Below are 26,261 nucleotides of genomic sequence, written 5' to 3'. Positions count from 1 at the left end.
AAATGGTAGAAGACATAATGGTTTATACTATTACGACTAAAAACCCTGAGTCATATAATTCTATAACAACAAACTTACAAAGTCCTCAAGGACGGTATTGTAAACTAACTTTAAACACAATGACGACTAAAGCCTGTTTTGCTCTTTTGACACCAGAAGACTTTATTGTTGTGAATGGTAAAAAATACTCCTTTGAAGATACTTACTCAGATATACCACCAACAGGTTTTGTTGACTTATTTAATACTTTAAGTACGGGTGTAACATGTGCTGCAACTAGAGCAGGTTTCATTATGTTTGGATGTCCGACTGAGTTTACTATAAACGATATGAGCTATAATACAAAACTTATTTCTGGTTTTTACTACCAACAGTTTCCTATAACAGGAAAAGGTGTCATACAAGGAATGTCTATTCCATTGACATTAAGCACACCAATCTTATATATTGTTTCAAACTTAGGTTCAAAGTGTTATTCGAATGTCGACAGAAACTATTATGACCAAAAGATACTTATGCGTATAAACAATACTTTCTCTGCTGGTTTGCCTATTGTTCATTCGAATGCAGAATTTTCAACCTTAGTGAACTCAAACACTTTGGCAAGTATAACGTTGACATTAGTTGACGCAAACTTTGTTCTTGTAAAACTTTTATGTCCTATGTATTTGTCAATGACGGCAGAAAGTTTCGAATTGGAAGATGCAACTGGTGAAAGTATTGTATTACAAGAACAACTTCAACAACAAATAGCTCAAGAACAACAAATGCAACAAATGCAACAACAAAGTCAAGAATAAAAAAAAATATTTTTTTATCCGATAGAAAAAGATGGCAAAATTCATCTCAGTAAACAAGTACATGTCAGGACTTAAAGAAGAACTAGACCCATTCACATATTTGAATGTTTACTTCTACCATTTTGAAAAGTCTTCATTCAGCAAAGTTTGGAACATCGAACCAGTTAAGTTTGCTATTGTGACTAAAAATGGTGCGAAATTTGAAGACTTAGACATAGAAGGTTTGTTAACAGTCAAAGAAAGTTTTGACAGAAGGTTCTCAAACCTTAAAGAAGGCAAAGCATACAAACTTGTTATACCTTATGAACCAAAGAAAGCAGACGACTATGAATATTATGAGTCTAAAGTTGTAGAAGTTCAAGGTAAATTGGGTAAAAAGATTTTAGAGTCTAAGCCAGTGTTTGCTCCTAAAGAGGAAGAGAACATTGACATTGACCCAGAAATGTTCTAAAAATAAAATTTTATTTTTACATGTCAAATTTCTTTTTCTCTGGAACTGGTTCAGGTTCTTTCTTCTCTTCTTCTACTTTCTTTTCTTTCTTTTCTTTCTTCTTCTTTTCTGGTGGAGTTATGTCAAATTTGGCGCAACTATATTTATGTAAAAGTTCTTTGTCCTTTAATAGCTCATCTATTCTGTTTTCTATTTCATCTTCAAGAACAGCGCATGTGTCTTCTTTGCATTCTAAGAAGTTTTGTTGGACTTCATCTCTCCAAGAGGCGTCATCTCTGTCAACAAGTCTGTCATTGACAAATTTTAAGACTTCTCTGCTTAATGTTTTATGGTTCTTGTCATATTCCCAGAAACAGAACTTTAGAACAAATTCCCCTTTCTTGTTTACACTATGTAAGATTTTATGGTCGACAGATGTTTTGCTGTCGAAAAGCTTGTCTCGAATATAGATAGCGAAATCGCTAGACATTTTCTAAAAGATAAAAATTTTAATTTTTCTAAAAATATGTTAGAAAAAAAGTTTGCTGACATTGACAAGAAATTTGAGAATGTTTTAAACAAGAACAAGAGGAAGTTAGAAAATGCTCAGATAAAACCTATACATGACAAGTTCTTATTTGCTCAGAATGGTATAACAGGTCTAATTGCACCACCTGGGTCGGGTAAGACTTTCACTTATCTTAAAATGGCTGCACAACAACAAGAACTAGATGAGAAGAACCCATTCTATGAGTTAGTTGTCATTTGTAGTACTTCTGGTCAATTTGACCAAACCGTCAATTCGTTCAAAGATATTATAAAGAAGTCTAAGTTAGTATGTATAAAGGATACTGAGTTGTTAGATTGGATAAAGAAGTACCAAAGAAGAGTTTTGAAGTACAATGCTATAAATGAGTATATAAATTCTAAGTTTAAAGACCCTAATGAGGAAATGCAGAGAATATTAGAGAAGAAACACTTCAGAAACAAACAGAAAGAGATAGAATACATTTCGAAGAAATTGCAATCTTACGATTGGAAGACTTACCCTCATAGATGTCTTCTTATCTTAGATGACTTTGCTTCTCATCCTTTGTTAAAGAACAGAGAACAAGACATGTGTCGAATTCTTAAGAAGCTCAGACACTTTAACATCTCAGTTGTCATTTGTGTACAGACAGCAAAGAGTTTAAGTAAGGATGTTAAAAGAATACTTACTGACATTGTACTTTTCCCCGGATTGTCCGAAGACGATTTCATGGAACTTATGAAAGAGTCCATGGCAGGTAAGTTTGACAGATATGAACTATGGGAGAAGTATAAAGTCATACAAGACCCTCATACTTCTTTCAGAATTCATATCTACGCGAACAAAGTTCAAATTGTAAAAAGTCAAGCTTGAAAAATCTAAGTGTTTAGTCTTAGTAAGATGGTAGCTTCTTAAAGCATATGCCGTCCTTGAGTTTTAGGTACGTGAAGAGAAGTACAATGAATTCAATTACGAGTACAATTGCAATGACAACTAAGGCAACTATTTTTGTCTTTTGCCAGCAAGGGTACTTCTTCTCTTCCAATGGTTCGGCAGAACTATACTCACTCATGAGAAATGTCAAAACGGTTTAATAGAAAAAGTGTCATCTACCCTACTTGTTTGAAGTTGTCAAAATACTCTGTTATTTTTCACTGTTTTCATAGAGTTTTGGCGACTGGGGTTTTTTACTTACTCGCTGTTCTTCACTGTTTTCATAGAGTTTTAGGCGACCCAGAAAAAAGTCGGTCTCGCTGTTCTTCACGATTTTCATAGAGTTTTGGCGACTGCGGTTTTTTACTTACTCGCTGTTCTTCACTGTTTTCATACGGAATCTCTTCTCTCGGTTTTCCGAGGGAAGCAAGCATATGAGGAAATTCATGAAATTTGGTCATTTTTCAGCAAAAATAATGTTTAGGTGAAGAGGTGAGATCTCACCCGTTTTCTCACCTGTTTTTTCACCTCTTTTTTTCACAACCGTTTTACATGGTAAACGTTATTTTTGGAATTTTGTGAAAACTCAACGGTTTGACACAAGCCCTAAAAATTATTTTACTCAGAATTTTGTGCTGAATTCAGCAAAAATAATGTTTAGGTGAAGAGGTGAGATCTCACCCGTTTTCTCACCTCTTTTTTCACCTGTTTTTTCACAAGCGTTTTACATGAATTGTACGATGTATATTTGAAATCCTAAACAGTTTTGTAGCCTCTATTTCTTCTTTTAGTACATCGAATGTTTTAACTATGCCGAAGGTTTCTTTATATTTCTTCTTGACGTCAGATAGAAGGAAATCTTCTGCTGTTGGATAGTTTTTGTTCAGAAATGCTAACATGTCCATTTTATTTTCTACCGGCTTCTCTGCTTCTTTCTTTAAGTCTGCATAGTCGTTTCTCATACGTTCTATCTCTTTGACGGAGTAGTTATATTTCCTCATTGCTGCTTTACATTTAGAACATTGCGGGTTCATTTTTGCGTTATATTCTGAAACCTTACCAGCTAAAACAACTAAAGCGTCAATTGCTCTCTTCATCTCAAACATAGCGGGTCTTATTTGTTTGTTCCATACTTTGCCTCTTCTATCTTTATCTCTTATCTGCCATACACATTCAGCAACTAACGAAACAAAGTTGTCGTAGGTCTTAAATTCTTCAGATTTATATATGTCAGAAACATTCTTATATACCATGTCGCAATCTTTGTCCATAACCTTATGGTTGCAATGAAATCCTAGAAACTCATAGTTTACCTTTCGTATGAACTTCTTTATTTCTACTGAGTCAGTTGCTTTGACTTCTATTTCGTCGAATTCAGGAATAGTGAGTTTTTGTTGTTGGATTTCAGGCAATTTGGGTAAATGGTCGATGAGGTCCTGCATTTCATAAAGATACTGTTCATTTGTTTCATCTTTCGCACTACAGTCTAAATTACATGTTAAAAGTTCTTGCTTTATCTTCTGGATTTCTGTTTCAAAAGTATATGAAGAATTCGCGAGTCCAGATGATCTTGAAAATTTTGTAAGAGAGCAATTTGAGCAATTTTCTCATGATGATTTAAAGCGTGTCTTTGAAGCCTGGATCGATCGCTGCGAACGCGTGATTGAATCCAATGGTGATTATATTTAAATAAACTTTATATATATGTAACTTGTTTATTTCTATTCGCAGTATTCAGGTTTGTGCTAAACACACCTTTGGACACCCTATATCAAAAGAAACCATTGGAACATATAAAATTTTATGTGATTGTGGTTTCATTGTTGAAGATACCAATAATGTTTCATATGAAAGAACAGCACCGAAGGAAGACGAAGTTGAAAGGTCTATACCATTCGTTATTAAGAACATAAAAGATATGAAAACTTATAAACATTATATTTATTCATTTATTTCAGAAAAAATGGAAGCAACCCATAAAACATCTTCTCATCATTTTATAGCTATTCATACATTCCTTTTCAAAGTTGTGAAATTAAATAAGACAGGAATTAAATTTAATGTATCAGGGTACGCATTCTTGAGTAAATTAAAATGTATTCGTCACGTCGCAGATGATAAAAATTTATGTGTTCTTAATTCATTTTATGGGCTTTAAAAAATAAACTTTATTTTTATTTATTTTTAATTTTTTATTCTTACATAAATGAACAAAAACGGAACAGCTAAAATGAATGATAATCAAATTAGAGCAGAAGGTAGAAGGTTATTTAAACGCTTCTATAACATTCCTGATGGTGTTAATCCTAAAACTCGTAGAAGCTATTTAAATGAAGCAATAGATGCATATGAAGGGTTTGACATTTCATCAGAAAGTGAGAGATTAGCGAGAATGTTAAATGTTAATATTGATTTCTATTATTGTGATCCTCAACCAGAAGACGTGGACATAAATAAGGTAGACTTTCCATTAGTGGAATCAATAATGATAGATCCAGAATTTGAAACAGTAAATATTTTATTAACACAGAGTCCATGTGGAAAACTTCACGTCGACAGAATAACAGACGTTGAAGCACTCACCGGCTATAAAGTTTGTCCATATTGTAAAGAAGAAGTTTATTCTATCCGTGATGATCCAGAAAGGAAAAACCAAAGAAGATTTTTAAAGCATTGTGAGAAATGTAAAGAAAATAATGGAAGATTAATTCAAGACGTTCAATTGCAAAAGACCCAGCAACCATATGCACCACATATTACGAAACAGAAGATATATCAGTGGTTATTAGCTCACAATTTGCAGGAATATTATAAACCGACAAGATATTATATTACTTTTGACTTTGAAACATTAGAGACTAAAGAAGAATTACAACTTTCTGAGTGTGCAACTTTGAACGCTTACTTAAAACCATTCATGGTATCATCAACGGTTAAATTAAATGATAAAACGTATACGAGGAATTTTTGCTTAACTTCGAGTGATTCTTTTATTTCTGATTGGATTGAGTTTTTATTTTCAACCTGTTCATTAGTTGTTGAATCAAATATTGAACAATATGAAGAATTAATGAAGCCGCAAACGGCAGGGACTTTGTCCCATACATTAAATGAAAAACAGAAGGAAGCATTTAAAGAACTTCTAGATGAGGAATTCAATAAAGTGAATATCATAGGTTTTAATTCGGGAAAGTTTGATTTAAATTTAATTCTTCGTGATTTAAACACTGCAAAATGGAAAATAAAATCAATGCTGGGTTCTTCTTCTCAATTTAAGCAAATCATTGTAAAGAAAACAAACGTTCCATATGAATTGAGATTTATTGACATCAGAAATTATATAGCGGGTGGGACATTAGACCAATTCACTCAAGATTTCGGAAACAATAAATCACGCGTTAAATCCTTTTTCCCTTATCAATTCATCACGTGGGAAAATTACGAAGAAGAATTATATAAAGAGGAACCATTCACGAAAGATTCATTTTATTCAGCATTAACTCAAAAAACTATATCAGAGAGTGATTATCAAATATATCTCAATGATGCTAAAAACTTTAAGAATAGATTAGAATATTTTATTCATTATTGCAATAAAGATGTTGAAATTATGATTGACCAATCGATAAAATTATTGAAGAAACATTTGTTTATAAAATTGACATGCTTCATAATCTTTCTTTATCATCGAATGCTTCAATGATTCGTTACGCTTTAGCATATAAAGACTTTAATCCTAATGAAAAATATCCTGAGGAAGAGATAGAATCAAGTTTTGAATTAACGAAAAAGTATTGGAAATATAAAATTGAATCATATAAGAAACAAGATGAAAAAGCAGAAAGGGATACTAAAAATAATGTTTCAATGGATGATTTTCAATACTATCACGATTTAATCCTTTCATCTAAATGCAAAATGTGTGGTAAAGCGTTTACATATGCTAATAAACCAACATTAGATAGAATAGATAATGAAAAACCACATACTAAAGAAAATTGTCAGTTAATGTGTTGTTATTGCAATGTCGTAAAATCAAATAAAGATGAAGATGTTCAACGTTTAAGAATCAATTTAAGAAATTATGCATTAAAAAATAATTTACCAATGACTTTAGATTCAGTTGAAGCTTATCACATTCTCCGTAATGGAATTACTGGTGGTTTATCAAATGTTCAACATAGAGTAAATCTTAAAGGAATCACGCACATTAATAAACTTTCATATAATCCAGAAACTAAAACTGTATCAAATGAGGACACCACCAACATTATGACTCATTTCGTTGGTGTTGATTTTAATTCATTATATCCTTCATCATTTTCATCTAATCCTCATGATTTCATTCAATATACTGACCATAAAATGTATATGCCGGGAAGATTGAATGGTGTTATCATTTGTGATACAGCAACAAAGAAAGCAAAAGCACTGGGAATAATTAAGAAGAAAAATACTTTATTCGTGGCTGAAGTAAAGGGTCACATTGATGAAAAATACATTAATGATTACATAAACTTTTTACCGATAATAAGAAACTTAGATATTATCACAGATGAAAAAACAATTGGCAGTTTTATGTATAATTACATGAAATCAAACAATCTACCAGTTGACCAGAAACAGAGGAAATTAACTCAGTTAGCATCAACACACAACCAATATCAACCATTTTCTTCTTATTATCTTTGGTATCTAATAGACAGATTTCATTTTATCATCGATGATATTCAATCAATTTTAACATTTACGAAAAACACTTGTTTTAATGAATTTGCGAACGAATTTATGAACGAAAGACAAAAGGCTGAATTAGAAGGAAATAAAGGAAAAAGTTTATTTTGCAAGATTTCGCTTAATGGATCATATGGTTACGATGCAATGAATACACAAAATTACGCAAAGACTAAAATAATGAATGCACAGAAGGCACGCGTTGCATGTATGTCAAATAAGTTTAAAAACATAAGAGAAATAGGTGAGGATACATATCAAGTGATGCTTAAAGATAGATTTTATAGATGTGATACATGTTTACAAGAGGCATTCTTCACTTTAGATAACGCAAAATACTGGTATTTAGTTTTCATTTATGATTTTATGTATAAATGCATGGATGTTAATCGTTTTCATTTCATTGAAGGTGATACTGATTCATCTTATTGGGCTATTACTGGCGACCCAAATCTTCTTAACACTCAAGCATTTCAGGCGATTGTAACTGATAAAAAATTTTATGATAAAAACATTTTCAAATTCGCACCTTTTGATTTCTTCTGTTTTGATGAGTCGTAACTTCCACGAATGAATGAGTATGTATTGATTGGTTCTGTTGCATTCTTGCGAACTCTTGAATCAGCCATAACTACTAATGAACGCTTTGAATCATCCATAGAAGTCATTATGTCAATATCGTAATCATTGCAGGAATAGCATTTAATCATTCTGTTCGAAACTGAATAGAAGAAATTAGTGTTACAATAAATGTGAAGACCTCCTGAAGCGGTTTTAACGATAACATCTTTATCCGAAAGTTTTGATAAAATATCTTTTCTAACTGTTTCTTTAAGTTCATCATTGTATGATTTATTGATATCAACATCTATAATCGTTAAATTTGAAATTTTATTTACTAATAAAGCCATACCAGTTTTCCTTCCTCTTCCTCCATCGTGTTTGAGGTAGTTATGTAAATAAATCTTGTTTTCACCAATTCTTTCGTTGAGGGTTTTAGTTTCTGCCGTAACTAATTCCTCAGCTAATGAATCAATAACTTTTTCATCAGAAACGATATAGTTGCTGTTGTTGTTTGTTGCTGTCATTTATATAGGAATAAAAAAATAAAAATAATTTTAAAACTAACTTTATTTTTGGGCTGCATCAAATTTCCAGGACTGTTGTCTAAATGTCATGTTGTCATCATTTTTAAAAGAAGTTAATTAACCAGGTGACACATGGTGACGTGGTGACACTGAAAACATTCATGAAAACATTTACGAAACATTAACGTAAACATAAACGATAAAATTTATTTCCTGGACTGTTGTCTAAATGTCATGCTGTCAGTAATTTTAAGAGAAGTTAATTAACCCGGTGACACATGGTGACGTAGTGACACCTTCAGTTATTCAAAAATAATTCATAAATGCCTTCCTCCTTTCGTACCTGTTGTCTAAATGTCATGCTGTTCGCTCTTTTGGAGCTCAGGACTTTCAGTCCGTTCTAACCCATGCATAAACTGTCATATAAGGTGGCATATAATCTTCACCCGAGCCTGTTGGATTTGTTGTAAATGTATGTGTATGATTACCTCCTGGTTCAGTTGGTCGAAAAGTCTTTTTTGTTGAATCGTTATAAGCTGAAGATAAAACATCATGACCGGCTTCATAGTCTGAGTTGTATAATGGGTGGTCTCTTAATGAGTGTATATGGTCGCCAGAAAAGTTTGTAGTTCCTGTATGCTTATGCGGCGGAAGGTTTGCTTCTTTAATTTTCTTTGAACCACCGGTTTGTTTTGAACTATTAGCACAGTAGAGGAAACGATCAGTTATTTGTTGCCATGTACCGAAACCGAATACATCAGCTGGATTTGTTGAATTCATTGATGTATATATTGAACCAATGGGGTAAATCATCTCAAGAATTGTATTTAATCCATTATGAATATTGAATTTATTATATAATATTGAAACTGGGTGAGTATTTAAAACTGGTCTTGTTATCAATATTAACGTATTATTTTTGAAAATTGCTTTTCTAACATCTTGAAATTTTGTGATTTCAGACCAAGTTCTTCCATCACTACTGATATTTACTAAATCACCACACATCCTAAAGCAATGAAATACCCATCAATATAAAATAAATTAGTAAATCTATAATTTCGAGTAAGTTTTGGAGTGAATGAATAAACCAATTCCCAATTTGATAAATCCTGTGATAAATAAATATGTCTGTTATAACTTACAGGATATGAATAGACCATTCCACCTGAAACGAGAACATAAACATTTGATCCATAACATAAAGCTTCAATGTCTCCATCAGCTTGAAAAATTTGTTCAAATTGACCTTGTGGTATTGAAGATGATCTATAAATTTTATCATTTTGTAGGATAAAATACATACCGTTAGTGTAATACCACTTACTTGTATAATCAATTTCCAATTCTGATGACATCATACTAAACATATAATAATTTATCCCATCCTCACTAATGAAAATTTGATTGACTTCATAAATTAGTACCCATTTATTATTAACGCATCTAATAGGATTATTTGGATATTTAAATTTAGCATCTTGATTTAAATTACATTTGAACCATTGGATACAATCGAATGAATAACAAGGGCAAAAATCATCTCCAACCGTTATCATTCCCATAAATTTACCGTTATTATATTCAACATATAAAATTCTTGGATTAATGATTGGCTCTCGTGTATCAGGATTCAAAACAGATGGAGTAAATGATTCATAGTTTTTAAAATCATTTGTTTTAAAATAATAAAGCACCCCAGCTGTATAAAATAAATACATGGTCACTCCATCGAAACATAACCATTCAAAAGAATCTATATCAAAGGTTTTATCTGATGATTTCATAAAATTTAAAAATGGTGGAGTAAAATAGACCTCTGATTGTTTTATTTCTTCATTAACAAATGATATATCAGCTTTCTTTGCTAACTCAGTATTAATGAATGAAATAACTTTTTCCTTATCTGCTTTCTTCTCTAACTCATTGTTAACATAAGTTTTATCTGCTTTAAGGTCTAAACATCCTGAAACCCATTCTGTATCAGCTTTAACTTTAAAAGTCTCCAATGTCCATTCATGATACCATTCAACCTTTTCTTTAATTTCATTATCTTTTTCATCAACATAAGTTTTATCTGCTTTAAGGTCTAAACATCCTGAAACCCATTCTGTATCAGCTTTAACTTTAAAAGTCTCCAATGTCCATTCATGATACCATTCAACCTTTTCTTTAATTTCATTATCTTTTCATCAACATAAACCAAATTTGCCTTCTTATTTAATTCAGTATTAACATATTCCTTATCTGCTTCTTCATTAACTCACTATCCACATATTCCTTATCCACCTTCTTCATTATGTCATTTAGGAAACCTTCTATGAATTCCTCATTTAAATTAAATCTTCCAATCTTCAAAACTTTAGGAAATGCATTTAATGCGTAATATCTCTGTTCTTCTGGTGGAATTGATGTTATATCATCCGTTATTCCTTTAATTTTTGAATTCATAAATAAAATTTCTTTTATATTTGATATCACTGCACCACCTTTGCAAACGAATTCGAAATGGTCATTTTTCAATACTATCTCCAAATCTCCATATTTCAACCTTTGCGTTTGTTCTGCCGTCTTTGAATTATATGCATATATGGCGTATGTAATGGTCTGAAGGACCTGGGCGCTTTGCGCCTTAAGTTGTGTTTGCTGTTGTTTAATCATTTATTACGATTTAAAAATAAATATTTAATCCGTTATCTCATCAGCTATTTTCTCTATTTGAAATTGCCATAATATTTCATTCATAAATTCTAAATCACAATCAAATAGGTCAGTTATTCTAAATTTAATATTTGATAAATCTTTTGAATGAAGAATAAATGAATTCCCGGATAATTGAAACGGATATGATAAAGAAAATGTGTTTAAGTTGATGGATAAAATGTTTTGTATTGATGGGTAAGAGTTAGGGTCTAATGTTTGATGTGAAAATCTCATTGGGGTATTAACTTTATCACATTTGATTAAAATGAAATTGGAACCAGTGTCAGAATACAAAACATCCCCAACATCTTTTTCAAAATTTAATATCCCCAACAATGAACGAAGATGAGGAGTACAAAATTTAATTTTCAGCGGAAATTTAATAAGGTTATTTATTTCATCAAGTTCAAAAAGTTTATCAGGTTTTGATTTAAAATTTTCTTCATACCATACGATAAATGATTCATTTAAATAACTTAAAATCATGTTAATATCCCATTTCGCTATCACATTATTTATATACATATCATACGTTTTTTCAAGGTCATCTTTAATAAATGATATATAATCTGAAGGGTCTAAAAGAATGGGATTAAATTTACCACTCACAGAAACGAGAGTAACATTATAAATTCCGCTAACTGTTAAATTTAATTCACAGTTATTATTCGAAATAATATTGATAATTGACATTTTTTATTACGATTAAAAATATGGTAAAGCGTTATTTTCCAGTGATAAATAAAACTAGAATAAGATTACCTCAAGAATTCATAAATTCAACAAATAAGAATTCATTCATGTTATAAATTTTAGTGTTTTCAGAAAATATGAGTCAGTGTCATATTCATCAAACAGGTTATATTTCACTTCATTCAAATTTAGTTCAATCAAACCCATATAATGACCATTTCATAAGATTTTCAGATGGTATTAAAAATGTAATTGATAGATTAAAATATGAACAGATTGACAATATCGAATTTTTGGAATTTTGGTTTAAATATCCCGATGGAAAAAAGATTGAAGTTAAAGATAAAGCTGATACTATAACAAAAACAATTACAATGACCGATCCGGATAGTGGGGAACAAAAGAAATAAAACAAACGATAGAAACTGGTGAAAGGTCAATTATTATTGATTATGATTCAAAGGATTATTATTCGATAATGTTAATGCTTGATTATAAATAGCCTTAACAAAGAATTTTTCAAGTGATATTTTATATTCATCAACTATTTTATTATAAATATCATTATATGTTAAATGAAGTTCAGTTGTTGTTCCGTTCTTTGATATCTTAATTGTGCTAATATCCTTTATAGGATTTATTTTTGCAACTGTTCCGCAGCATGAAACCTCATCATTATGAAAAATTGAATCTTAACGTCTGAATCTTGAACATCACAAAGAATGGCGATAATGTGAATTAATGATTCATAAGGTAAAATAATTAAACCGGATTGATCAATTAAATTTATTATTGAATCATAATTATTAATTATTATATCACGGTAAATTTTCATTAATTCAGAATTAATGTCTATTTTATATGGGTTCTCGATGTTTGATGAAAGAGGTGGGGGTATGTTGGATAAGTGGGAATTTCAACAGGTTCTTTACCGGGTTCAGATAAAATGATTGGGTCTCCATCTTCTTTATTTTGCTCCTCCTCCTTTTTCGGTAAGTCACGAGTTAATAAATTTGTTGAGTTGCTGACCTTGTTAATTCAGGGCTAACATTAACTTTAACATTTTGAATAATTCGTGATTTATCATCATTTACGTTATAACCAACCGTAATCTCTGCTTTTGCGTTAGTGTTCTTTTGACTAGTGAAACGTCTTCTCATTTATATTCGAATAAAAAAATATATTTAAACTTTTATTTTGCTGGAAGTTTTGAATCTATTATTCCCTGTATTTGTTCTTGAAGTTGATTTTTAGCTGGTTCATTGTAATTAAAGACCTAATATATTCATTAATTGCATTCTTATAATCATCTGATTTCTCAAATTTTCTTTTATCTGATTCCTTAACTAAATCATAAGTTAAACCACGTTGCTGATATAATGGTTTCTTAATTAAATCTTTGAATGCTTGAGATAAAGCACCTGATGCAATTCTTGCTACTATAATTGGTTGGAATTGATGTTTAAGTTCATCTTTAACATTTGCGAAAACTGGATCGAATAAAGCAACTTTAAAGAATTTCTTAGCTGAAATTTCAGGTCTAATATTTGCATATTGACCATCAAACTGGTTAGAATATCGTGGTAATCCATCCGGTCCCTCTTCAATAGCATTTAATTCTTCATTGAAATAAGAATATGGATTATAACGGTATGAATTAATTGGACCATTTTCACCTTCTCCAATGTATTGTTTAACAGCTTTTCCATTTTCATCAAATTGCATAGGATAACGTTCATTATATGCTTTACGTTTAGGATAATCAGTTATAGTTAATTTATAACCATTTATGACTTTAATATTACCTTGACCATCAGTAACGAAAACTTCATTTATACCATCAGGTTTTCCATTTGGACCCGTAATGTCTGCTTCGTGTGCTTCCCAATTTGGACCTTGACGTTTGGCATATGCTTGAGCTTCTGGTAATGTTAAAACGTTTCTCATTTGTTTAACATCTTTTTGAAGACCAGCAACAATATGAACTAATTCTTTCATTCCATCAGGAACTTTCATAGTTCTATTATATGCACCCTTTTTGTTTGTTCCTTGTTTTAATGGAACCTGTAGAAGATTTGCTATTTCTGTCATGTTTAATTATAAATAAAAAATAAAAATTAATTATAAAAGTTAATCAAATTTAACACTCCTTTATTTAAATCAACTATTATTTTTCCATGTTCACCTAATTGCTGATATTGTGTGTAAAGTTCATTAATGCTCATTGGTAAATTCACTTGATAAAGCATAACGTTCAACTGTTGACGACTAAACCCACTGAAAATGAAAAGGTTGATAGATTTGATTTAATGTTTGTGCTTAATGCTTTGAAGTATTGAACAGCCATAAAGAATGAACACTGAATGTGTCGACATTGAGTTAATAACTGATTAAAATATGATTTCTCATTTGTTATTAGTTTTGATTTCACTGCATCATCTAGAAAAATGAGTGAATGCAAAAATTCTCTATCAAAATTTGAAATAGAAAGTGTTTCAAATAATTCATCCCGTTGTTTATCAATAATTTTATCCTCTAATCCTTGCTTCTTGATTGTATTATATAATTCTTTATACATTAAAAAGTTTTTTAAATAATCTTCTGCTTCTTCTTGTGATAAATAAATAATTGGAATTTTGATTAAATGCTTTAAAGATTCAAATGTATCATCTGAAGGTGAACCTGAACGGTTGATATAAATTAACACATGTGAATAGGGGGAAGTGTTAGCAATAATGATAATTTGTTTTAATATCGTTAATGTTTTACCTTTATTCTGTTTACCAATTGCTGCAGTGATTGAATTTAAGTAACATTCAGAATATGGAATTTTCATTAATTTTTCCTTAGATAGAGCATTTCTATTATCACTCAATGCTTCATTAATCATATCATCTACGTATGTATTATATACTCCTGCTAATTCTTCATAAGGAGTGTATGAATTTAAATCCATTTAATCAAAAATAAATTTATAATTTTAAACATTTCTATTCATCAATATTTCATCATATGAACTTCTATACTGTGGTGGTGTACCTGTTGGATGATATTTCAAACCTTCATCCGGTGTCCATGTCCAATATGTAGTCCTAGTAAACCAAACCTGAGGAGGATTTGTCACCTTTGAACAGTAAGTGTCATTTTCACCCTGAATGATTGGATAAGCTTTCACTTGTACTGTAACTTGTGAGTTGAAAGTTTCTAATCCATCAAAGAATATACCCGCTCCATCACGTTGAACTGGAATAGTGCATAAGAATGAAGTTTGGTCTTTCCATGTTCTAGCTAATGGCGTGCCATCATCTGCATTCAGTGGTCTAGTTAATGAGTCCTCGTATTCTTCTGTGCATTCATTCACTCCATCTAAATCAGAAGCTTGAAGCATACGTGTAAAGAATATGTCGCCCACTGTGGTCATCGCTTGATCGGGGAAGTTTCTGGAATCTATAGTGACCTGAAGACCTCGAAGCATTGGATTTTCTAAAACCGTTCTTTGCATTGCATTCTTCGGAAATGCTTAACACAACATCTGTAACATTATGAAGAGCGTATGAGAAATCTGAGCTAATACCTTCAGGAGTGATGCAACCTCCATTTAGTGAACGAACGTCAATATGTTGAGCTGGAATCATGAATGGATCTTCCTTACTGAATAAACGTGGTATTGCTTTAACTGATTCTTCAATTAAACCGTATCCTGGTGTAATGCATTTATCCTCTAAAACTTCCATCTTTGTGCATGAAATAATAACGTCATCAACTGTTGCGTCAGCAGATGTAGCGGCTAAGCTTGTAATTAATTTGGCAGGAAGTCCGATTTGTTGGAATTTGCGATCATATTTATAAACATGATTCATAATCTTTTCATAATTTTCATCAGTTATCTTTTCATAAACGTAATTTTGTAAATCAGCAACTCTTAACGGGTCAACCTGACAAAATACTAAAGTATCCTGAAAACATAATATTTAAGAATGATATCACCAAATGATTTAGGATAATCATCGAACGCCTGAAATGCTAACAAATCATTTACCGGAATAATCATATCAAAAGTGACATCAACTTCTTCATTTGCTTTCTTGAAAACTTCTGAAGGGTCAATATATTTACCACATACTGAGTTATCATATTTTTGAACATTATTATATAACGAATGAACAAACTTTTTAACTTTCCTTTCTGATTTTGGTTTATATGTTGCAAATGCGAAAGATTCACGGGCGCAATCCATCTGAAGATAACCGGCATCACCTCTTTCGGTTTCTACTTCTAATTGTTTAAAGCTTTGATTTGATGATTTGTAACCAACGAATAAACGCATGCATTTAAAAGCGGCATCACATGTGAAAGCTTTATTTGAAACTAGAGTTGCTTTAACTTTGCGTTTAATATATGTGTCACCTAATTGGTTCACATCATGAGCCGGATTTGTAATTCTTAAATGAGTTTGTTTATCATCAAAATATGGAGCATCAGAGTCATAGCATGAACTTTCAAGTTCTCTATAATATCTTCTACCGTCATTCTTTGCGAATATTTCATTTATCTTTTCGAATGAATGAAACACATTTCCATTAATCGGTTTAGTGTTTGGCACCAAATAGTTAGTCGTCATTTATTAATAAATAAAAAATCAAAATTAAAAGATGAAAATGATTTTTAATTTTAATGAAATAATCAACTATGGCTGCAGGTATATTTAAGAAACTGTGGGATAGAGTAAAAAGAGGGGAGTAAAGTTTGGGAAACATTGAAGAAGGGGCAAATTGGATATTTAAGAATAAAGAAGCAATTAGTGACGTTGCTGAATCAATAACACCAAAAGCTGCCCCAATAAGAGAAGTTTTAAATAAAGAAGAAAAAGTTTATCAAAGACTACAACCGATACTAAGATAAAAATAATTTTAAGCCGCTAAGCGGCGAGATGATCCATAGGATCTCATATTTATTTTTCCACTATCTACCTCCTATTTTATTAAGTATTCCTTCAGCAATTCCACCAACTGCGTTACCTGCTTGTGCTCCCATCGTCGGATTACCTGCTTTAGTACCTAATACTCCACCTATGATAGTTCCTGCCGTTTTCGCTACTGGTGCCAAAAAGTTTGCAACGGGTTTAATAATCTTTTTATAAACCCAACCCGCAGCTTTCTTAATTCCATCCCATAATTTTTTAAAGAATCCTGCCGCCATTTCTGATTTAATATTAATTAAAAAATATATTTCATCACTTATATTCTAATTTTTATTTAATGATAAATGAAACCGATTTTAAAAATAAATGAAACAGAGGAGGAAGAAATAAATGAAAGTGAAAATGTTCAACAAAAAATAAACGTTGTTAAACCAATTACTGAAATAAAAATTTTTTCATCTGTTGAAGAATTTAATGACTATTATGCTAATAATAAAAATTATTTAAAGAATTGACAACGTGTAAATTGAATAAAATGTTTAAAGTTGATGGATTCAAAATTTCAAAAATAAAAGGAGTGGTTAGTTTGAAATCTATTCCTCAATCAAGAATCACCTCATTAATGAAAATAGATGATTTAACAAAAAGAATAGAAGAGATTGAAGAAAGAATGAATCAAATAATTGATTTCATAAATTCAAATAATCATTAGTTTCTTAAAGTTCTATGTTGAACTCATCAAATTCTTCTTCATCATTACCATTACCATTACCTTTAGCAAGTTTATTTACTCTTTCAACTTTATCTTTTGATAGTCTATCGTTTAATTTTTTCTGAAGTTTTTCGTTACCAAGTTCTAAAATTTTACACGGATGATATTTAAACCCGTTAAATTCTTTTCCTCAGTTTTAATCATTAATCTACAAAGAACTTTAGTGAGGTGGTTTTGTTGTTTAAACCATTTATCCTTAATATTTGTTATAAATTCAATATCCGGAATTAATTCCCAAATTTTTGAATTTTCGATTAATTTACCATCAAATGCAAAAGCAATAGGTTTAATATTAAACTTACCTTTAATAAATAAACTTTGTATGTATCATCAAAAATAAACGTCTACTTGTTTAACCTGGGTGAGAATTGGTGAAAGTTTTATCCATTAATTGATTCACAGTCACGAATTTTGATTCACTCATTTCTTACGAATTAAAAAAATAAATTATTCAAAAATGTAAGACATGAATTTTTAAAGTTTATTTTTTATTCATGAAAATAATTATTTCTAATTTCTTTTACTCTCTCGTATATACTAGATTAAAAGAATTCAGAACATTTCCCATAATCTCCTAAATGTTTTCTTATCCCGAACGTGTGCCAGTTATTATATGAAAACTGAATAAACTTATCTTTATCTTTACACCTTTCATCACTTCCAATATATTTATATCTCAGTTTTGATTAGCATTTTCATATTCATTAGCGTTTAATAATTCACAGTCTTCCTTTTTAAATTGATGTTTAAGATATTCAGGATTTAATACTCTACGTTTATATGCTCCTAACTTAGTTCTAAAGGTTTTTTACAAAATTTAGGAATTCCATCCTCTTTAATGTCATCAATGATTTCCATTTCATTATTTTCAATTTCTTCTTCTCGTTTATGAGGTCTTTGATTATGACTCCATTGATTCCATGAAATTAAATATTCTTTATCATTATATTTATACCTCATTAGCTTATTTTGGCTTTCATATTCATTTAATAATTCACAATCTTCATTTTTAAATTGAAGTTTAACCCATTCAGGATTTAAACAATGTTTAATTAATCGCGGAATATCTGACATCATCTATATATAGCTTCTTTTATAAAAGATAAAAAAATAAATTATTTTAAAATTAATGTTAATTTTTTAATGATTTATAAATAAATATATTTTAATGCATCGTCTATATATAGATGTAACAAAAAAAGTCACTAAACCCGTCATATCCTACTACTATTTCATTAAAATTTACGTACATATTAAGGTACTTATCTTCTACATATATAATCTTCATTAGATATATACATGATAAATAAAATTCATAAAACATTAAAAATCAAAAATTAGATGAACCTTGGCAATTAAACTTTATTAAATAATAGTTGTTTATAAATTATATTATATTATCATTTAATATTATTTTGATAATGAAGATTTTATTTTGCAATAATATAAACGAAATTGAGGGGGGCACAAACTTGCCCAATGAGGTGAAGTGAAAAGTGACATGTTTACGTGTCAGAAATGTAAAGTGTCAGATTTGAAACAAAAAATGGATTAATTTATTATTATATGATAGAGAGATTTGGTAAGTTACTATCAAATTTGTAAGTAAGGGAAAAAAGTAAGAAAGAAAAAAATTTTTTAAAAATAAAAAGCCACTCGCTTCGCTCGCGGCTGACGAAAAGAACAGATTCGAAAAAAGATTGTACGAAATTACGAAACTAAGCCCCTCGCTTCGCTCGCGGTTTAAGTAAACAACATATTTCAGATTATCGATACTAAAAATTTTTTTATTTTATTACATTTTTTTTTGCTTTTTTTTAAAGCTTCTTAACTTAAATCATGGAATGTCTCAAAGACAAAAGTAGCATACAGCATGTAAAGCTAAAGAAAGATAATCATAATTAATACCTTAATTTTTAATATTACGCATTTTTAGGTGCAAAATTTAAAAACATTCTAATACAATAGAGCAGTTTCCAAAAGTAGCATACAGCATGTAAAGCTAAAGAAAGATAATCATAATTAATACCTTAATTTTTAATATTACGCATTTTTAGGTGCAAAATTTAAAAACATTCTAATACAATAGAGCAGTTTCCAAAAGTAGCATACAGCATGTAAAGCTAAAGAAAGATAATCATAATTAATACCTTTAAAGTTTAAAATCTTGATTTTTTTTAAAATCAAATATTTATAACTTTAATACATACAGCTTAAACCTTATACTTGTTTTCTCTTGTGAGAAAGCAATCTTACAAAGCTAACAATCCTAAAAAATAAAGAATTAAAATTTAATAATTTAATCTAAAATTAAAATCAAAATTAAATAAAATGAGTTCTTTGTAATAATATTTTCAAGGTAGGATATATTTTAGTGGGATCTATTGAGTCATTACTAACAGCATTGAGCAATCTATTGAGCATTGAAATACTCTCGATTTTTCTTTGTCTTTTTACATCAATTTCTGCGTTAGTTGCTTTTTCCATGATCCTAATAACACGGTCATCTGCTGGATTTTGATCAATTTTGAGTTTGATAACGAAAGATGGTATCACTTTTGTATAAATTTCTATAATAACATCATCAATTCTGAGATTTTTTCGATCAGGAAAATAGTCATGTTTGAGTGTTCTAAAATGAGCTTCGGCAATATTGTTAGTTGCGTCGCCTTCACGCCTGTCACGAGCAATCCATCTTGATATGTTGTAACGCCATTGTCTGTTAAAGTATTGAGATGCTGTTGGATCTGTGTCGAGCAACTCCAGAACTTGATCATAGGCAGCATTTGCTTCTTCCTCATGTTCTGCATCTAATTTGAAGACTAAATCCTTCATCAAATTATAGAATTGTTCAAATTTTTCTTGAGAAGAAAACTTATTTGATTTGCGAAGAATTGCACGAAGAACATGTACTCCGCACCAAAGTATTTGAGCTTGTGGAATGCTTTCTTCTATTGCTTGAGCTATCTGTGGAGCACAGTCCATGCTAATGTATTCTGGCTCAATTGTTACCCATCTGAGATAGGCGCACACGCAAACTTGAATGTTTTGATAAGTGTCTGGTTGACAAAAGAAATATAAAAAAGGGAAAATGTGAAAATCTTTGATTTTGCCAGTAAATGCATACAATGGAATGTTTGATCGCAACAATTTATAGGTGCTGTCTATATGAAATGTCTTGATACTATGCGCATAAGCTTTGCCTTCAAAAGGCGCGTAATAGAAACACATATTATTGTCTGAGACTTCAAATGCAATGAGATCATCTGGAGATTCTTCTTGTACTGTCTGAACAAAGATTTGCAATGACACAACATCGTCAGGAGAATATCTAGTTTGAAGAGCATGTATTCTCTCTGCAAATCGTTTGATTGCACGTGGTTTTTGAGCGTACATCTCTGGAATGGACGGACCTGTAAGAGGAATTTCAAGATCTTTGAATGCATTTAGCTGTGCTATCGCTCTTTGATTGTCATCTGTTTGGAAGTAATGTTCTAAATATTTGCGATAAAAGACAGACGAATATTGACTTTTGTCATTTGGGGCGGAATGATCATGTTCTTCAACTATTTTGATTAGTTTGTATTTATTTTGATCCAAGATTGCAACATTAAAATGTGCAGGACATTTTGGATATTTGCAGTGGAATGAAATCTGAGATCTTTCCTGACACGTTCACCATATCCATACTGTGCTTGTATTTCTTGTTTAACTCCAAATTTACAAAGATCCATAACAGTAAAGATAGTTTCTTCTTCTAATTCCATTTGAAATTGAAATGAAAATTAAAAATTCAGAAATTTGAATATATAGGGTGTCCAAAGGTGCGTTTAGCACAGCGCTCTATATGAGACTATTAAAGGAGATATATGCTGATTATAAATATATAATAAAAAATATGAATATATGTATATGATGAGTATGTTGTATTTTGGCGCCATGCCGGAATATAAAATGAATTTTGAGACAAGAGGCGGTTTCGCGGGAAATTTTGGCGGGATTTTTTTCATTTTTTTAATGAATCATAAAGAAAACATCCTCGCTCTTGCAAAAAAATGCAAAGACTGTAAAAAAATCTACGAGACATTGGTAAAATGCTTCGGTATGGATGCTCCTAGCTATTCCACTGTAACGTATCATGTTAGGATGTATCACTTCATGAACAAAAAGGCGCCCATCATAAAAATTGACAAAAAATCGCCGGATCAAAGAAAAATCAAAGCAATTCTTCAAGCGCTAGATGAAGACCCAAGAGCATCACTCAGAAGGATAGAGGAGATGACAAAGATACCACGTACAACAGTCAGTTATTATCTGCACAATTATTTAAACTACAAACTAGCGTATACACGTTGGGTTCCGCACAACCTTAATTCAGTTCAAAAAAAATCTAGAGTCCAATCTTCGAAAGAGCTCCTCTCTATATTGGGTGCGTATCAATCCAAGAAGTTTCGCTTTTTAGTAACAGGGGACGAGTCTTGGTTTCAATATGCAACAGAAGCCAAAATCATGTGGATCCCGAAGGATGAAAATCCGCAAACATTCCCGAAGAAAAAAATTGACACACCAATGATGATGTTGTCGGTTTTTTTGGGCGTGAATGGCATCATCGCAATTGATATTCTTCAAAAACCTAATACGATGAATGCTCAGTATCTAATTGACAATGTTCTTACTCAAATTATCAATTCTGATGAGTTTGAGAAATCCAAACAACAAAAACAAAAGTTTGCAATTCATTTTGATAATTCAAGAGTTCACAAAAGTCATAAGGTAATGAATTACTTGGTGGAAAACAATGTCAAAGTTGTTCCAAACCCAATTTATTCACCTGATATTGCACCCTCTGACTTTTATTTATTCGGCACGCTAAAAAAGAGAGCTGAAGGACGCGAATTCGCGAGTCCAGATGATCTTGAAAATTTTGTAAGAGAGCAATTTGAGCAATTTTCTCATGATGATTTAAAGCGTGTCTTTCAAGCCTGGATCGATCGCTGCGAACGCGTGATTGAATCCAATGGTGATTATATTTAAATAAACTTTATATATATGTAACTTGTTTATTTCTATTCGCAGTATTCAGGTTTGTGCTAAACACACCTTTGGACACCCTATATTTGGTCTGTAATTAAATGAGAATAGCAGTTTGTTCGTCATTGTTTGAGGCAAGAGTATTTTAGGAATATTATATGATGGATTTGAGTTGCATATAAAGAGTGCAAAAGGATAAAGAGAGAAATTTTGTTAGATTAAATTATTAAATTTTAATTCTTTATTTTTTAGGATTGTTAGCTTTGTAAGATTGCTTTCTCACAAGAGAAAACAAGTATAAGGTTTAAGCTGTATGTATTAAAGTTATAAATATTTGATTTTAAAAAAAATCAAGATTTTAAACTTTAAAGGTATTAATTATGATTATCTTTCTTTAGCTTTACATGCTGTATGCTACTTTTGGAAACTGCTCTATTGTATTAGAATGTTTTTAAATTTTGCACCTAAAAATGCGTAATATTAAAAATTAAGGTATTAATTATGATTATCTTTCTTTAGCTTTACATGCTGTATGCTACTTTTGGAAACTGCTCTATTGTATTAGAATGTTTTTAAATTTTGCACCTAAAAATGCGTAATATTAAAAATTAGGGTATTAATTATGATTATCTTTCTTTAGCTTTACATGCTGTATGCTACTTTTGTCTTTGAGACATTCCATGATTTAAGTTAAGAAGCTTTAAAAAAATGCAAAAAAAAAACAATTGAATACTTTACTGGCTGGGCAAATTATATTATATTATCATTTAATATTATTTTGATAATGAAGATTTTATTTTGCAATAATATAAACGAAATTTTTTACCTTATGAACTTTTGATGGAAATATGCAAATTTAAAATAATAAAGAAAGCCGCGAGCGAAGCGATCGGCTTAGTTCGAAGATTTTGATTCAAATCTTTGCTGATCTGTAATTCGCGGAAGCCGCGAGCGAATCGAGCGGCTTAGGTCTAAGATTTTGATTCAAATCTTTGCTTATATTTCTTAAATTCTTTATGAAACTCGCAACCGTTCCATAAAAAATTTTAAATTCTAAACTGTCGAAATTACCGATCGGTAATCACACCCTTCACGGGTGTGTCACTTTTAGCTAAAATTACCCCTACTCTCAAAAGTATTATCAAAAGTGATTTTTTAAAAATATCTCCAATTAATTAACTAATTAAAAGTATTATATTTTTAAAATTAAATAGTTTTTCAATTTTTTTGAAGGAATTGAGATATAGGGTTGTTAGATTCCCGACGATAGGTGTCTTGGAAGATTTGCCTGGTGTCATCATAGTGTCTTTAAATCAAAAATTTTATTTTGGAGTTAGTTTTATTGATTTTTCAATAAAAAACATTTCTAAAACAAGAAAATAAAACGATAAAATATTTATATTTTATATAAGGATCTTATATATTTAAAATAAATATCATTTTATTTTTTTCATTGGTGTCTGTCAAACCATAATACACTATTCAAAAATTCAATGTGTCTTGCGGTTTCAAAAGACACCTTCAAATTGAACGATAGCACAGACACTATTGAATTTTACCCATTTTATTTAGTTTTTACCCTTTTTATTTTTAAGAATTAATGACTGAAACACAAGATGAATATGAATCCAAATTTGAGGGATGGATTGATTGCAAACTTCCTCCCAAAAATATCCCTCGAAAAGTACTCCCTTACCAAAATTCGAGGATACTAAATTCTCAACTAATAATAAATGTCGAGTATGTTTCAATATTGCTTATCTTCCAGATACAAGCGAAAAATCGAAAGAACGAAAAAGACTTTATTGTTATTGTTTAGCGATACATTACAATTTACTAACAAAAACATATATGCGCTGCATTTATCATCGAAAACCATCAGAATTTGATGAAGATCATCAGCATATATATCAAATACAATGTGAAAATAATCCATATACGAGAAGAGATTTAATAAAACAAGATAGAAAATTACTTTATGTTGTAAAATTTGTTGTGGATACCAACATGTCAATCAATATGGCCGCTTCAGGTGTACTAGAAGATTTCGCTCGACATGTCTACTCCACCTTCAAGGGAGTAATCAATTTTCAACTCAAGATCCCATATAGAAGAGACGAGATAAGGGATGAAATCATTACATTAGCCGACTTGGTAGCTCCAAAAATACACGTTGAGCTTGACAAGATGGGCTACTAGCAAAAGAAGAAGAAAGAGCTAACAATGCTTATGCAACAAAAGAACATACTCATCCTGAACTAGCAGACAAAACATATGTTGACAATAAAATGTCAAGTGAAGTGACAAGAGCTGAAAACGAATATTCTAAAAAGACTCATATACATTATATTAACCAAATACCAAGTCTTAAGGAAACATTAGAGACAAAAGCAGATAAGACTCATACACATTCTATATCTGATATTACAAACTTACAAGAAACCTTAAACAGGAAAAGTGACGTTGGACATACACATACCATTGCAAATATTACAAACTTACAAGAAACCTTAAACAGGAAAAGTGACGTTGGACATACACATACCATTGCAAATATTACAAACTTACAAGAAACCTTAAACAGGAAAAGTGACGTTGGACATACACATACCATTGCAAATATTACAAACTTACAAGAAACCTTAAACAGGAAAAGTGACGTTGGACATACACATACCATTGCAAATATTACAAACTTACAAGAAACCTTAAACAGGAAAAGTGACGTTGGACATACACATACCATTGCAAATATTACAAACTTACAAGAAACCTTAAACAGGAAAAGTGACGTTGGACATACACATACCATTGCAAATATTACAAACTTACAAGAAACCTTAAACAGGAAAAGTGACGTTGGACATACACATACCATTGCAAATATTACAAACTTACAAGAAACCTTAAACAGGAAAAGTGACGTTGGACATACACATACATCTTCTGAAATAACAGACTTAAACGTTAGCCTTGAAAATAAAGCAGATAAAACATATGTCAATGAAATATACCAAAGTTTGATAGGAACAAAAAATATTGAAACTATTGTTGGTGACTTTTCTGTCAATGAAGAAAATAAATATTTTAGATGGCAGTTGGTACAGTCCTTAGAAAATGGTACACGGTATAAACTCATTCCGAAAAATAACAATGAAATGTATGTAAGCTATAAAAAGAATGATGGTACACAAGTTAAAGTTCCATTAGACAACAACTGCTACTTAAACTTATATGGAGACGAACAAAAGAAATATTTAAGAGTTTATGAAATGGTGGATATGATATTACCTGACCCAGCTCCGGCACCACATTATTATGACTATGGAGATGACGACAGAACACCACATGTAGATGAACAAAAGCTAACATTATATTTAGATTATTATAGATATAAAAGATATAATGCAATAGAAAAAACGAGAATAGTATATTATTATACAGATGACAGAAATAAATATTATAGTCAAGATTTTACCTACCCTGAAAACATAAGATTATATTATAAAAAATATTCTGACACAAACCAGAAGAAACCTGAAATAGTTGCACTATATTTTAAGTTCAAAAGAGACAATCCTATAATATCTCATATGTTTGATTTAATGAACCCAGTAGGTTCTATTT

General features: G+C 30.6%; 10 protein-coding genes and 3 pseudogenes across 13 annotated transcripts, besides 7 other annotated features; 7 read left to right on the top strand and 6 right to left on the bottom strand.

The window, feature by feature from the left end:
* Nucleotides 1-4,240: part of a mobile genetic element that runs on past the window's edge.
* On the top strand, nucleotides 3-800 carry TVAGG3_0664100 (uncharacterized protein; the record flags this gene model as incomplete). The annotated part of the gene is made up of 1 exon (XM_051242104.1): nucleotides 3-800. One exon carries the CDS (start codon nucleotides 3-5, stop codon nucleotides 798-800), a length of 798 nt encoding a protein of 265 aa, XP_051088691.1.
* On the bottom strand, nucleotides 1,268-1,720 carry TVAGG3_0664090 (uncharacterized protein; the record flags this gene model as incomplete). Its single annotated transcript, XM_051242103.1, has 1 exon — nucleotides 1,268-1,720. One exon carries the CDS (start codon nucleotides 1,718-1,720, stop codon nucleotides 1,268-1,270), a length of 453 nt encoding a protein of 150 aa, XP_051088690.1.
* TVAGG3_0664080 (protein of unknown function, DUF4106 family) lies at nucleotides 1,757-2,632 on the top strand (the record flags this gene model as incomplete). Its single annotated transcript, XM_051242102.1, has 1 exon — nucleotides 1,757-2,632. The coding sequence occupies one exon, from the start codon at nucleotides 1,757-1,759 to the stop codon at nucleotides 2,630-2,632; it is 876 nt and encodes a 291-aa protein (XP_051088689.1).
* Nucleotides 3,406-4,134, bottom strand: TVAGG3_0664070 (organellar and viral DNA polymerase type B; the record flags this gene model as incomplete). The annotated part of the gene is made up of 1 exon (XM_051242101.1): nucleotides 3,406-4,134. One exon carries the CDS (start codon nucleotides 4,132-4,134, stop codon nucleotides 3,406-3,408), a length of 729 nt encoding a protein of 242 aa, XP_051088688.1.
* On the top strand, nucleotides 4,241-4,381 carry TVAGG3_0664050 (annotated as a pseudogene). Its single transcript has one exon. A coding segment is annotated over exon 1 (141 nt).
* Nucleotides 4,241-4,461: a mobile genetic element.
* Nucleotides 4,462-4,922: 461 nt separating this feature from the next.
* On the top strand, nucleotides 4,923-6,089 carry TVAGG3_0664030 (uncharacterized protein; the record flags this gene model as incomplete). Its single annotated transcript, XM_051242100.1, has 1 exon — nucleotides 4,923-6,089. A coding segment is annotated over one exon (1,167 nt), but the record flags the coding sequence as incomplete, so codon positions are not given.
* A 710-nt stretch (nucleotides 6,090-6,799) lies between these two features.
* Nucleotides 6,800-7,680, top strand: TVAGG3_0664020 (DNA/RNA polymerases family; the record flags this gene model as incomplete). The annotated part of the gene is made up of 1 exon (XM_051242099.1): nucleotides 6,800-7,680. A coding segment is annotated over one exon (881 nt), but the record flags the coding sequence as incomplete, so codon positions are not given.
* Nucleotides 7,681-7,974: 294 nt separating this feature from the next.
* Nucleotides 7,975-15,467: a mobile genetic element.
* On the bottom strand, nucleotides 8,905-9,677 carry TVAGG3_0664010 (annotated as a pseudogene). Its single transcript has one exon. A coding segment is annotated over exon 1 (773 nt).
* TVAGG3_0664000 lies at nucleotides 10,531-11,175 on the bottom strand (annotated as a pseudogene). The gene has a single exon. A coding segment is annotated over exon 1 (645 nt).
* Nucleotides 13,279-14,001, bottom strand: TVAGG3_0663990 (uncharacterized protein; the record flags this gene model as incomplete). The annotated part of the gene is made up of 1 exon (XM_051242098.1): nucleotides 13,279-14,001. A coding segment is annotated over one exon (723 nt), but the record flags the coding sequence as incomplete, so codon positions are not given.
* A 3,365-nt stretch (nucleotides 15,468-18,832) lies between the features above and the next one.
* Nucleotides 18,833-19,060: a mobile genetic element.
* Nucleotides 19,061-21,414: a mobile genetic element.
* On the bottom strand, nucleotides 20,183-20,999 carry TVAGG3_0663960 (MULE transposase domain-containing protein; the record flags this gene model as incomplete). The annotated part of the gene is made up of 1 exon (XM_051242097.1): nucleotides 20,183-20,999. A coding segment is annotated over one exon (817 nt), but the record flags the coding sequence as incomplete, so codon positions are not given.
* Nucleotides 21,414-22,717: a mobile genetic element.
* TVAGG3_0663930 (Mariner transposase) lies at nucleotides 21,510-22,637 on the top strand (the record flags this gene model as incomplete). Its single annotated transcript, XM_051242096.1, has 1 exon — nucleotides 21,510-22,637. The coding sequence occupies one exon, from the start codon at nucleotides 21,510-21,512 to the stop codon at nucleotides 22,635-22,637; it is 1,128 nt and encodes a 375-aa protein (XP_051088683.1).
* Nucleotides 22,718-23,381: 664 nt separating the features above from the next.
* Nucleotides 23,382-23,763: a mobile genetic element.
* A 1,159-nt stretch (nucleotides 23,764-24,922) lies between these two features.
* TVAGG3_0663900 (keratin-associated protein family) lies at nucleotides 24,923-25,802 on the top strand (the record flags this gene model as incomplete). The annotated part of the gene is made up of 1 exon (XM_051242095.1): nucleotides 24,923-25,802. A coding segment is annotated over one exon (880 nt), but the record flags the coding sequence as incomplete, so codon positions are not given.
* Between the last annotated feature and the right edge of the window lie 459 nt (nucleotides 25,803-26,261).

This window comes from Trichomonas vaginalis, chromosome III (assembly GCF_026262505.1).
Source record: "Trichomonas vaginalis G3 chromosome III, whole genome shotgun sequence".
Lineage (NCBI taxonomy): Eukaryota > Parabasalia > Trichomonadida > Trichomonadidae > Trichomonas > Trichomonas vaginalis.
Note: the sequence above shows the minus strand (reverse complement) of the source record. Positions and strands in the feature narration are given on the sequence as shown.